Here is a 12,923-nt window from a genome sequence, read left to right on the forward strand (position 1 = left end):
GACGCTCTTGTTTATGGCATCAGTAATCTCCCTAGGCTCTTTTTTTTCTGTTTTTTTTTTTTTTAACTTTTATTTAATGAATATAAATTTAGAAAGTACAGCTTATGGATTACAATGGCTTCACCCCCCATAACTTCCCTCCCACCTGCAACCCTCCCATCTCCTGCTCCCTCTCCCATCCCATTCACATCAAGATTCATTTTCAATTCTCTTTATATACAGAAGATCAGTTTAGTATACATTAAGTAAAGATTTCAACAGTTTGCACCCACATAGAAACACAAAGTGAACTATACTGTTTGAGAACTAGTTATAGCATTAATTCACTTCGTACACCACATTAAGGACAGAGATCCTACATGAGGAGTAAGTGCACAGTGACTCCTGTTGTTGACTTAACAAATTGACACTCTTGTTTATGGCGTCAGTAATCACCCTAGGCTCTTGTCATGAGTTTCCAAGGCTATGGAAGCCTTTTGAGTTCACTGACTCTGATCATATTTAGACAAGGTCATAGTCAAAGTGGAAGTTCTCTCCTCCCTTCAGAGAAAGGTACTTCCTTCTTTGATGGCCCCATTCTTTCTACTGGGATCTCACTCGCAGAGATCTTTCATTTAGGTGGTTTTTTTTTTTTGGGGGGGGGGTTGTGTTTTTTTTTTTTTTTCCCAGAGTGTCTTGGCTTTCCATGCCTAAAATACTCTCATGGGCTCTTCAGCCAGATCCGAATGCCTTAAGGGCTGACTCTGAGGCCAGAGTGCTGAAAAAAAAAAAAGTGAAATTAACTTCAGGATGCAATGACTTTGAACAGCCCTTGTCTTGATTGTTGAAGAACAGTTTTCATTGTTGTTTGGGTGTTTTTCATGAACACTGTTGAACCCTTTACTTAGTATAGAGTTGGCCTTCTGTGTATGAAGTTAATCAAAAATGGATCTTAGTGGAGAATGGGACCGGGAATGGGAGAGGGAGGAAGAGGAGGGGTTAGAGAATGGGTGCGAGGGTGGGTATGGTGGAAAGAATCATAATATTCCTAAGCTGTACTTATGAAATGCATGCAGTTTGTATTCCTTAAATAAAAGTTTTCTCTGGTGGGAAAAAAAATCCTCTGTATGATGGTTTAATACAGAAAAAGAAAACTTTGACAAACAGAATTCAGACTGGTTGTTTTTTCTTTATGCTATTATTGATAAGAAAGTAGCAAGTGACAACAAAATAAATAGATTAGAGGAATTTCAGTCACTAAAAATTAGCAGAAGATATCCTGGATTTAGGACACAATATGTGTGATCGTCTGTATCTTGTGAACCAGGTATGTCATTGACATGGATAATTTGTATTTAGTTCTGCTCGAGTTATCAAGGAAATCTATCCTATTCCTTATTCTGTTCTTATGAACAGAATAGCTTCCATAATAATTTCAAAAGTTGTTCAAGAAAAAATGGTGAAAGTGTGTTTTTTGGGCTGTCTTAACCAGAAAATGAAACCAGTCAATAAGCCCATTTCCCAAGCATCCCTAAACACCTTACTTACTGTGTTCCCATATCCTATCCTGTATCCCCAAACAAATATAGTGAGAATTAAAGTCACTGCCTGGTTTAAATCTTCTGGCTTACCTATGACTCACAAAATTCTTAAAGGATAGTTTGAGGCCATCTGGGATTCTCAGAGGTCTTGATTGTATCTGAGGAAGAAAGTCTCAGTTAGAACATTGCCCATAACTGCCTTCTGATTTAAATTAATAACGCACTGTAACTTTGGTGAACTTGAGTTGTATTTGATGTCAAAGTCATTTATGTGGGGCCAGCATTTTGGCACAGCAGGTTAAGCTGCCAACTTCAACAACGGCATCCCATGTTGGTGCCAGTTCAAGAACTGGTTGCTTCACTTCGGATCCAGATCCCTGCTAATGTGCCTAGGGAAAGCCGTAGAGGATGGCCCAAGTGCTTGGGCCCTGCTACCCACATGAGAGACCCAAATGGAATTACAGACTCCTGGCTTCAGCCTGACCCAGCCCTGGCTGTTGGGGCCATTTGAGAAGTGAACCAGTGGATGGAGTCAGTGTCTGTCTCTGCCTCTCTCTCTTTCCCTCTCTCTCTCTCTCTCTCTCTGTGTGTGTCTCTTCCTCTCTCTGTGACTGTCTTTCAAATAAATAAATAAATATTTTTTAAAATTATTCATGCATCTTTGTGATATGAATGAACCATAGGACCCTTCTCTGAAGTTAGAGTATCTTTGTTCTTCCCTGGTTATCAGATTTTGAAGTTAGATACCTTAAGATTAGTAAGACTTCAAAACCTGTTTATTTATTTAGGCCACCCCCACATGTAATTTTTACTTCATAACAGAGCCTACTGCCTCCTGGACTACTGCTTGGTCATTGTCTACCTTATGTTCTATCAAATTACTGAAGGAATGAGTGTGCTTTGAACTACACTTGAAAATTTTAAGTGCCCTATTTTGGCCCTTTAGGCCAAAAATCAGTGCACAACATATATAATTCCTCACTCAGAAACATCTCTTTCTTGATCTTTTTCAAACTATTTACTTTCTCGAGATGTTGGTCTTCTTTTGGAAAACTCGTTTTCACTAAGAAGTTTTTTTTTTATTAATTTTCAGAAATTATTGTAGCTTTGGCAACAGCATGATAATCACAAAGATGTGGGTACAGGTGTTCAGCTGCTCTACTCACTGAGTGACTTGTACCAGCTGGCTTGATTTAAATTTATGGCACAATAAAACTGCAGTTTACCAACATGTCAAGTACTTTCAGAAATGCTTGAAAAATAGCAAACAAACAAACAAAACACTAAGTGTTAATGCTACACAAATGCTGAGCACCTACTCCATTTGTTCAGATTGTTCTCATAATTCATTACCCGAAAGAAAGATGGAGGAGGAGGAGGAGGAGGAGGAGGAGGAGGAAGAAGGGGGTGATCTGGTAACAAGGAGCATCTGGAGGTGGTGGGGGGCAGCAAAGGCTTTAGTGAAAACCTGAGAGGAGGTTTCCAGACACATAAAAGGGGGTTGAGAATGTGCCAGAAGCAGACCTTGCCTTTCTAATATCAACTTGGTTCCTCTCTGCAGGAAGCTATCTCCTTCCGAATGTCATGATCCCCATTCTAAAGGCCCTAAATGCAGCTAAATGCACAAAGTGGGCTGTGGAGGTTACATCAGAGCAAAGTTGCCAGACAATGCCTGTGTTTCTGAGAAAAAGTGCATCGTGGCAAACTCCCATTCTTTCTTGAAAACCCTGCATATTCTTTTTCTTCCAGGAAGACCTACCTGATTTTTACTTTCCTTGCCTCATTCACCCCCTACTAGACCGATTTCTATTTCTATTTATTGTCATTATTTGTCAATCTATTTGTTCTGCAAGGCAGGGATTATGTGTGATTTTTTAATTTTCTTTGCACTTAACCTATTACCTGAGTACTTGGTCCACAGCAGCAATCAACAGATATTTGTTGACATGAACTGAATATATTAATGGAGTTTTGGAGCCAATTTTCATATGTTAGAGAGTGTCTACCTACAATCTGCCCAATTTATAGTCCTTTAAAAATTTTTTTGAAAGGCAGAGTTACAAGAGGGAGAGAGAGATAAAAGGAGAGAGAGAAAGAGAGACAGAGAGAGAGATTCCATCTGCTGGTTCACTCCCTAAATGGCACAACCAGGGGTAGGCCAGGTTGAAGCAGGAGCCAGGAATTCCATCTGAGTCTCCCACATTGGATGGCAAAGGCCCAAGGACTTGAGACATCTGCTGCTGCTTTCCCAGGAGTATTAGCAGGGAGCTGAATTAGAAGCGGAGCAGCCGGTGCTCATATGTGATGCTGGTGTCACAAGCGGCAGTTTAACCGTCTGTGCTACAATGCCAGCCCCAATAATCCTACTTCAAAAGAAGTTCAAAGGATGAATGAGTGATTCCATTTCTAATTTGAAAAATTACTGATTGATTTTCCTTTAATTAAAAGGTAGAGAGATAGACAAAGAGAATGTGATCTTCTATCTAAGGGTATACTTCCCAAATGCCTGCAAATAGCCAACGCTAGGCTAGGCCAAAGCCAGGAGGCTGGAACTCTATCAAGGTCTCCCATGTGGGTGGCAAGAAGCCACATACTGAGCCATCACCTGCTGCCTCCCAGGGTGCACATTAGCAGGAAGCTAGAATGGAGAATGTAGCTATTACTTGAACCTGGTATTCTGATAGAGACTGAGTGTGTTCCAAGCACGGTCTTTATTATTATTATTATTATTTTTGTTTTTTGACAGGCAGAGTGGACAGTGAGAGAGAGAGACAGAGAGAAAGATCTTCCTTTGCCGATGGTTCACCCTCCAGTGGCCGCCGCGGCCGGCCCACTGTGGCCAGTGCACTGCGCTGATCCGAAGCCAGGAGCCAGGTGCTTCTCCTGGTCTCCCATGCAGGTGCAGGGCCCAAGGACTTGGGCCATCCTCCACTGCACTCCCGGGCCATAGCAGAGAGCTGGCCTGGAAGAGGGGCAACCGGGACAGAATCCGGCGCCCCGACCAGGACTAGAACCCGGTGTACAGGCGCCGCAAGGCAGAGGATTAGCCTAGTGAGCCGCAGCGCCGGCCCCAAGCACGGTCTTAAACACTTGGCCAAACATCTGCTTCATATAGTCCTACTGTTAAAGGGCTTGAAAATGTTAATTAGAGAGCAATGCAGTTAATGGAAGGGCTACAGAATTGGTGTGTTTAAAGGAAGATGAGTTGTTTGAAAAGAGGTATGATAAAAGACAGCTTAGAACATGTCATGGTGTCTGCCCCTGGTGATTTGCAAACACAGACATCAGTAGTTATGTCTTCTGCACTAAATGGTTGAGCTCCTGGCCCAAGATCCCCCAGGAATAGGAGTAGTTATACAAGCCAGGACCTATTTATTTATTTTTTCAGATTCACCCATTTTGTGCTTGTATTTTTTTTAAAAAATTCTAGTGCTAATCTTTATATTGAGGTATAATTCACATATACAATTCATCATCTTAGTGCACGATTCATTCGTGTTCAGTGTTTTAAAGAGTTGCACAGCAGTCATCGCCAGAACATTTCATCACCCTAAAAAGAAACCCTACTCAGTGCCTTTAGCACTCCCTCCACCCCTCCTCCATCTATGGAAACTTCCATTTTCTGTCTCTATGAATTTGCCTATTCTGGATGCTTCAGAAAATACAATATGTAGCCTTTTGCACCTTTTTAAAACTTAGCTTCAATCTTCATTTTCATGGCTGAGTAATATTCCATTGCATAGGCAACACATTCTGTTTATCCATTAATCAGGCAATAAGCACTTGAATTATATCCATTTTTTGCTATTATCAATACTACCATAATAGCATCTAAGATTTTGAGAAAAAAATGCCTTGAATCTGTAGATCAATTTAGGGAATACTGACATCTTGATAGCATCAAGTGTTCCAATCCATGAACATGAGGTTCTTTGCACTTATTTTAAAATTTCTTTTCATGATGATGTATAGATCTGATATTCTTTTGTTAAACTTATACCTAAATGCTTATTTTTGATGCTACAGTAGGTGATATTATTTTCTTAATTTCATTTTTTTGATTCACTGCTAATATTTAAAAATAAAATACTCTTTGTGTATTCACCTTGTATCCTGTAATGCTGTGGTCCTTAGTTGTGTGTGGATTGCTCAGGACTTTCCACATATGAGATCATGCTCTCTGAAAACAGAGTTTTTGCTTCTCCCTTTGTCTTTTGAAGATCTGTCTATTCATTTGAAGGGCAGACTGACAGACGGTGAGAGACAGAAAGACAGGAGAGAGATCTTCCATTTTCTGGTTTACTCCCCAAATGGCTCCAACAGCAGGATCTGGACCAGGCTGAAGCTAGGAACTCCCTCCTGATCTCCCACGTGTGTGGCAAGGGCCCGAGTACTTGGGCCATCATTTGCTGCCATTTCTGGTGCATTAGCAAGACTCAGTCTGCAGTGAGCCTACTGGGACTTGAACCAGCACTGATATGGGATGACAGAGCTGTGAGGAGTGGCTTAACCCTCTGTGCCACAATGCTGGCTTGTACTAATTCCTTTCTAATCTGGGTGGTTTTTATTTCTCTTTCTTGCCATAACTCCCCTGGCTAGAACACACAGTATAATGTTGGATAGAAATAGTAAAAGAAGATAGCGCTGTCTTGTTCCTGATCTTAGAGAAAAGTATCCAGTCTTTCCGCACTATGTTAGCTGTGGGCTTTCCAGTAGATGCTTTTTACTCAGTTGAGGAAGCTCCCTTCTCCCCCAGGAGTAGTTTTATGTCCTCCCTGGGAGCTCCACTTCCTCTCTGAGAAAGTCAGAATGTCACAGGGACAACAGCAAATCCGCAGTCCCTCCCCCCGCAGATAGCTAGGCAAGGCTATTGCATGCCTATTTTCTTTTTTTTTTTTTACTATTTATGAGGAAAATTTATTGTTCCATATATACATATATAATGTGTTCTATATACGTTGTAGAGATATAAATGGTAGGCATCATAATTTCCTTTATTAAACTTCATTTTAGGTACAACAATGATAGGCCCCCAAAAAGCTAACCAATGCATATGGGTCTTCCCCATGTTAATGAGAACCACCTACCATGCAAGTAAAACTGAAAAAGTTATTTTAGTGTTTGTTTTCTTTTTTTTAAATATTCATTTATTTATTATTCTTACTTGAAAGGCAAAGCTACAGAGACAGAGAAGGGGCTGAGGGGGAGAGGCAGAGAGAGAGAGAGAATGAGAGAGGGAGAAGGAGAATCTTTCATCTGCTGGTTCACTCCTCAAATCTGTACAACAGCCAAAGCTGCGATAGGCCAAAGTCAGAAGCCAGGAATTCCATCCATGTATCCCACATAGGTGGGAGAGATGCATGTCTATTTTCTAACTTCCTGTAGTTTCCCACTGGGTTCCGACAGCAGTAGGGAAAGGCCCCTGGGAACTGTAGTGTTTGAGGACCTTCCTGTTAGATGCTGCAGCAAACAGTAACATCACAGTGTAGGGTTCTACTCCTGTCAGGCCTGGGCAGGGGCAAAGGTCAGAGAAAGGTTAGAGAAGAGGACAGCCGTGAGAGTATCAAGCATGCCAGCTGGCGGAGCCCAGGTCAGGCCTGGGTCGGGGCCTTCTAAATGTGGGCACAATGATTCCAGGAATAAGACCTGGTGAAAGCCTAATCTTAATTTCCCAGGCTGCAGTCAAAGCAAATGTTGAACACCATGATCCTAATGATGTAGAAGATGAATATAGATTGCAATATCCAGGTACAGCTGTGCCACAAGCTTCAGTTAGATTTCTGAATCCCTCATAAAAATTGCACAGAACTGCTGCTCTCTTTCATAACATACTAGCCTGAAGCACTTTTGCCAAGAACCTAGTGGAGGGGCACCTTTTGCAGCTCCTGCTTTCCCCCACCCTTGCCCTTCCTCTCACAGTATGCTAAGCCCCATCTTCTTTGCTAGGGCAAAGGAGAATTACAGGATACCAGCATTAAAAGGATCCTTTCCCATCCCCTACCCAAAACCTAACCACGTGGCTACATTAACCCTTAACCGAAGCCTGTTCCTTACCCTGACCCTAATAGCTAAACCAATGCTAGCTCTAACCCTTGAATGATCTCAGTTCTTAACCCTGACCGGGTGGAACATGGCTCCCGAAACAGGCCTCTTTCTCTGTCAGCTTTGACAAATGGCAGAGGTTGTCTCCGTTCCTTGTACATACCCGTGATATCCTTCTTCTTCATATCCCCAATATGCCCCCTGCCCCCTAATTCCCCACCAAGTTACAGATATCCAGGCCAGGTGACCCCCCCACCCCCAGCCAGACGCTGCTATAGAGTCTCTCCCCAGGTTTTCTCCTGATGTGTGAACTGAATTAATGATAAACTCAACGGCTGAGCTGCTTGTTTCATGATCATGATGGTGGAGGAGGTCCATGGGTGTGTGCACACATGTTGTGGCAGAGATATGTTAAAGGGACAGAGAAGCTCCATGACTTCCCAACCTCCTGTAAGGACGCAGTTATGTAGGATCCCAAGCAGAGTGCTCATCTCATCTATTCCCCTGTGGTCCACCTACTGTGGCTCTCCTTCAGCTTCTTGAACTAGGGAAGATATGGCACACTGTGCCAGGCGATGGTGCCTCAAGGCCAGTGTTCCTCATTTGCAGCTTCCGTTAAGGTCTTCCTTGCAAGGGGCCCTATCACAGTCTCTCTGTGGGGCTCTGATAGGGGCAGGGTAGTGCTCTGCCCTAGGGACACCCATGCCCATCTCTCACATGCCCCCTGCCTACCATGCTTATTTCTTGACATGTGGAACAGAGTGGCTTGTTTGGGAGTAGCATGGAGTTATTCTGGTTCTTCCTGACCTGAAAGAAAAGGAGGACAAAGACAGGTGAGGAAATGATAGGGTACTTGGGGAAGCAAAGAAGTGGGAAAAGGGCAGAAGGGTTACAGGTAACAGCGTTTCCTTCCATAAAACAGAGATGGGCATTCTGGCCCCAGTCCTGTGCAAGGTAGATATTGAATCTGGGCTTTGCTGCAGGAGGTTCAGAAAGGGCTTAGGTAGGCCGAGTGAGTTGCAGACATGGTGGCCATCTTAAGTCTGACATATATGGTGACACAGGTTAGAGCACACTTGGCAGAGAAAGTGAGGGCAAAGGCTGAGGCTTGAAATCTGATGGGGTCTGTTTGCCAATCTGAGCATCCAGGTCTGAGGGGCTGCATTTTCCCACAGGTGTCACCATCTTCCCATTTCGGCAAAGGCTCTACCATATATATGGGCTAGCTGAGGACCTCGGATAGCTAAGAAAGAAGAGCCCTCTTCTGCAAATCTCTGAACGCTAGCCACTCCCAGCATTGTCTTTTCTTCTCATGCCTTCATTCCGGCCCAATAGTAGCTCTCAAGCATCCATGCTCCAACACCACTTCACCCTGCTGCCCGTCTTGAATGCACCAATTAAGCCATAAGCTGGCACTGGTGTGTAGGTCCCGAGCCCTTCTATCCTCTGGGGGAACAGAGGCTGTCTCAGTAGTAGAAAGCGATGGCCAGTTGTGATAAGGTGGGGCACCCTGTCTGCGCCTGTGACCACTGCCTTCTTCCTGACTCCTCTCTGCAGGAGAGTGAGAGAGAGGGCTGTGGGGCCCTTACACCTAGGACAGGAGGCTCTCATTTGTATCTCTGGTAGAAGGTTGGTGGAGGGAGTGAATGCGATGTAATTTGAGACTAAATTTGTATATGAGTATTCTCTCTTAATTACTCTCTCTCATTCTCTCTCTCATTAACACCAACTTCAGTTGTGAGATGCATTCACAGAACGTATGGAGCTGGCACCGCGGCTCAATAGGCTAATTCTCTGCCTTGCGGCGCCGGCACACCGGGTTCTAGTCCCGGTCGGGGCGCCGGATTCTGTCCCGGTTGCCCCTCTTCCAGGGCAGCTCTCTGCTGTGGCCAGGGAGTGCAGTGGAGGATGGCCCAAGTGCTTGGGCCCTGCACCCCATGGGAGACCAGGAGAAGCACCTGGCTCCTGGCTTCGGATCAGCATGGTGCGCCGGCCACGGCAGCCATTGGAGGGTGAACCAACAGCAAAGGAAGACCTTTCTCTCTGTCTCTCTCTCTCTCACTGTACACTCTGCCTGTCAAAAAAAAAAAAAAAAAAGAAAAGAAAAGAAAAGAAAAAAAGAAAAAAAAGAAAGAAAAAAGAAACGTATGGAAAACTGTGATGAGGAGACCACTGCGACAAATAGGTGATGGCTATCAAGGGAAGCCTTCTCCTTCTATTTGGTCACCTTTTGGGCCTCTCACAGCATGGGGGAGTGTCTGGGGTGTGCTGGTATGGTGACCTTTGCCCTTGAGCAATACTGGGGCTTGAGGACTGAAAGCTATTGACAAAATTGGGGTCACTTGACAAATATTTAAAATGCACTTCATTTTTATAGGCATTTTCAAAGAATACGCTCAGTATTACAAGGTTGTGGGTTGGTATGTTAAAGTATGGGTGCGAATGACTAGACTGATTCATTCAACAACAAACATTTATTGTGAGGCTACCATATGCGTGTGTGGGTGCTGCAATGGGGTCACAGCGACGCATAAGATGGAGTCTCTGGCCCTAAGGAAGACAAGAGAAGAATACAAAATCATGCGTCTGCCTAATCATTAGGCATAGTGGCCACAAAAATGCTCAAGACACAGTGTGTTGCTGCAAGCTGTTCACCGCCCAGCAGAGGGTGTGCCAAGGAAGGTGGTGGTGTTGAAGGTGCTGTGGCAGCAGTGTATGGAAGCCTCAGTGAAACCTCAAGGGTAGAGGACTCCCTTGGAGGTGGAGCAGAGACAGAAAGGTCTGAGAAGGGTTGAGAGAACAGGCATTGCCTGGTAGGTGTTTGTTGGGTGACCAGGGAGAGGGACATTCCCAGGCCAGGAAACACTGAGTAATAGCACAGAATAACCCAGCAAATCAGCTCCAGGTAACTGAGGATCTGGGGCTGGGTAGAATGGCTGGATTGTCTGCTGGCAGGAGGGATGGACTGAGAGGAGAGACTAGAAAGGAAGTGTCCGTGTCTGTTCACTCCTCTGTTTCAAGGCCGATTCAACTTTCTAGCATGTCTTCCTTCCTCACTCATGGTTTCTCAGATCAAACCCTAAGGGTGACATCCCCTGCAGCTCATGCTCTTCCATCCCCTGTGAGTTCTGAGACTGACACATGACTCTGCACCTGCCTTTCAAAGTTGGGCACAGCAGATATCATAGAAGAGGCAATGATGACCATTGGGCCTTCAGAAAGGACAAAGACCACTTCCAGTTGGAGGAATCAGGAGAGGCTTCCTACAAGTGACAAACTCTGTCTGAGAGGGAGACCTGGATGGGGGAGGGGAGTGTGACAGAAATCCTTGGGTTGCTGTGTTTACTTTTAATAGTTATATGCGGATTCTTACTTGCCCTGCAATTAATTCCTTCACCTTTTCCAAACGTCTGGTTTCTGTATAAAAAAATCTACGAGATTCTGTAGGAAGTGGGACCACGGAGTTCATTGCAAACCAAGCAACAAATATATTTATGAGAGCTCCAAGGCCCCTGGCAGGATCTTGCTTGTTTAATTCACCTGTAAATGTGACTATAGAGTCCCACAGCCATGATGAGCATCATCCCTTACAACCGGAAGGACTAAATGTTTTACATATTGTCCTATATGGCTCTGTTAACTCCTCATCTTTTTTTTTCTCATTTTTTTTTTAAGATTTTATTTATTTTATTTGAGAGTTAGAGTTACAGACAGTGAGAGGGAGAGACAGAGAGAAAGGTCTTCCTTCCGTTGGTTCACTCCCCAAATGGCCACAATGGCCAGAGCTGCGCCAATCCAAAGCCAGAAACCAGGAGCTTCTTCCTGGTCTCCCACATGGGAGCAGGGGCCCAAGCACTTGGGCCATCTTCCACTGCTTTCCCAGGCCATAGCAGAGAGCTGGACTGGAAGAGGAGCAGCTGGAACCAGAACTGGCGCCCATATGGGATGCCGGCGCTGCAGGTGGAGGATTAACTTTCTATGCCCCTGCGCCGGTCCCCTCCTCGTCTTTTAAGATATAAGATAGGTGTTACTTTCTCAGAAAACTCTTCTCCTGCCTTCCTGCCAATTCTTACCCCTATAACCTGAGTTGGGTGCCTGTCTCTGATTCCATCATAACTGTCTATGCATTCTGTACCTTTCGTCCTCCTACTTCAAGTGTATTTGTTTCCTCTATAAGGTTGAACAAGAGTCATGCCTTATACTTTGTGTTCCCTGGAACTTACTGTAGAATGTGACACACACTATCCAACAAATTTGTTTGAATGAATGAGTAACTTTTTTATTTTTATTTTTTATTTTTTTGACAGGCAAAGTGGACAGTGAGAGAGATAGAAAGAAAGGTCTTCCTTTGCTGTTGGTTCATCCTCCAATGGCCGCCACGGCCGGCGCACCGCGCTGATCCGATGGCAGGAGCCAGGTGCTTTTCCTGGTCTCCCATGGGGTGCAGGGCCCAAGCACTTGGGCCATCCTCCACTGCACTCCCTGGCCACAGCAGAGAGCTGGCCTGGAAGAGGGGCAACCGGGACAGAATCCGGCACCCCGACCGGGACTAGAACCCGGTGTGCCGGCGCGGCTAGGCGGAGGATTAGCTTAGTGAGCCATGGCGCCGGATGAATGAGTAACTGTGAACATTTAAGTTATCACGTATAAATATTATCGTGATTATTAATATACAGCTATAAACACACATGCACAATACACATGTGCATGCAGATCACCATCACAGTGCTGTCTTAAGGAAACATTACAGAACATTAGTGTCGCAGTGTAACAAATTCATTCTACCTAAGGTGCTGGCAAGAGCACTGGCTGTGAGCCTGAAGAGTTCTGCATGAGCACCCTGAGTGACTTTGGTGAATGATCCCCTACTGCTGATGAGCCCTGTGGCCAAAAAGAGGCAGAAGCTCTAACGATTCCCAGGCTGCACGTGCAGAGGGGATCTGTGGCAGTGCCCCACCTCCAGGTCACTGCTGACTAAAGCTTCACCTCCAATCAGAGTGACTCCAACCCCTCCTGAGTTGATGCAAATAGTCTGGGAGCCTACGTTCTGTCAGCCTCATTTCCTCCATCCTTTTTTGCTCTCTTGCGTAGCACAGAAAATAAGGACTCTTCCTTCTGAGCATTCCCTCCCTGCTGGGGGCTGCTTTAAGGCCAGCTCAGCAGCAGTAGCAGGAACAGGCGTGAACTGGCTACATTAACAGCATAAGCCCCTGGTTACATTATCTCTGGAGCCAGAGGCCCTGATATGTTAATGGGGCTCTCATTTCCCAAGCAGCTGTCCTCAGGACAGCAAATGCACTTGTGACAGGAGAGTGACAGCAACCTGTTTGTGGTCTGACTGAGATATGATGCCGATTCCAG

The 12,923-nt window shown here is 44.8% G+C and overlaps 1 protein-coding gene across 3 annotated transcripts in view; it reads right to left on the bottom strand.

Moving 5' to 3' along the window:
• Window positions 1-12,923, bottom strand: part of C7H1orf105 (chromosome 7 C1orf105 homolog) — a 49,286-nt gene that overhangs the window by 12,890 nt on the left and 23,473 nt on the right. For 2 of the 3 annotated variants that reach the window (XR_007923819.2, XM_008264062.4), the window contains exons 4-5: window positions 8,295-8,369; window positions 1,611-1,678 (exon numbers count right to left, since the gene is read on the bottom strand). Coding sequence is in view for 2 of the 3 variants with exons in the window: in XM_008264062.4 (XP_008262284.1) it covers window positions 1,611-1,678; window positions 8,295-8,369 (143 nt within the window). In the remaining variant the exon portion in view is untranslated. The remainder of the gene's footprint in view (window positions 1-1,610; window positions 1,679-8,294; window positions 8,370-12,923) is intronic. The other variant, XM_017345686.3, reaches the window with a different exon arrangement.

The sequence above is a fragment of the Oryctolagus cuniculus genome, chromosome 7 (genome assembly GCF_964237555.1).
Source record: "Oryctolagus cuniculus chromosome 7, mOryCun1.1, whole genome shotgun sequence".
NCBI lineage: Eukaryota > Metazoa > Chordata > Mammalia > Lagomorpha > Leporidae > Oryctolagus > Oryctolagus cuniculus.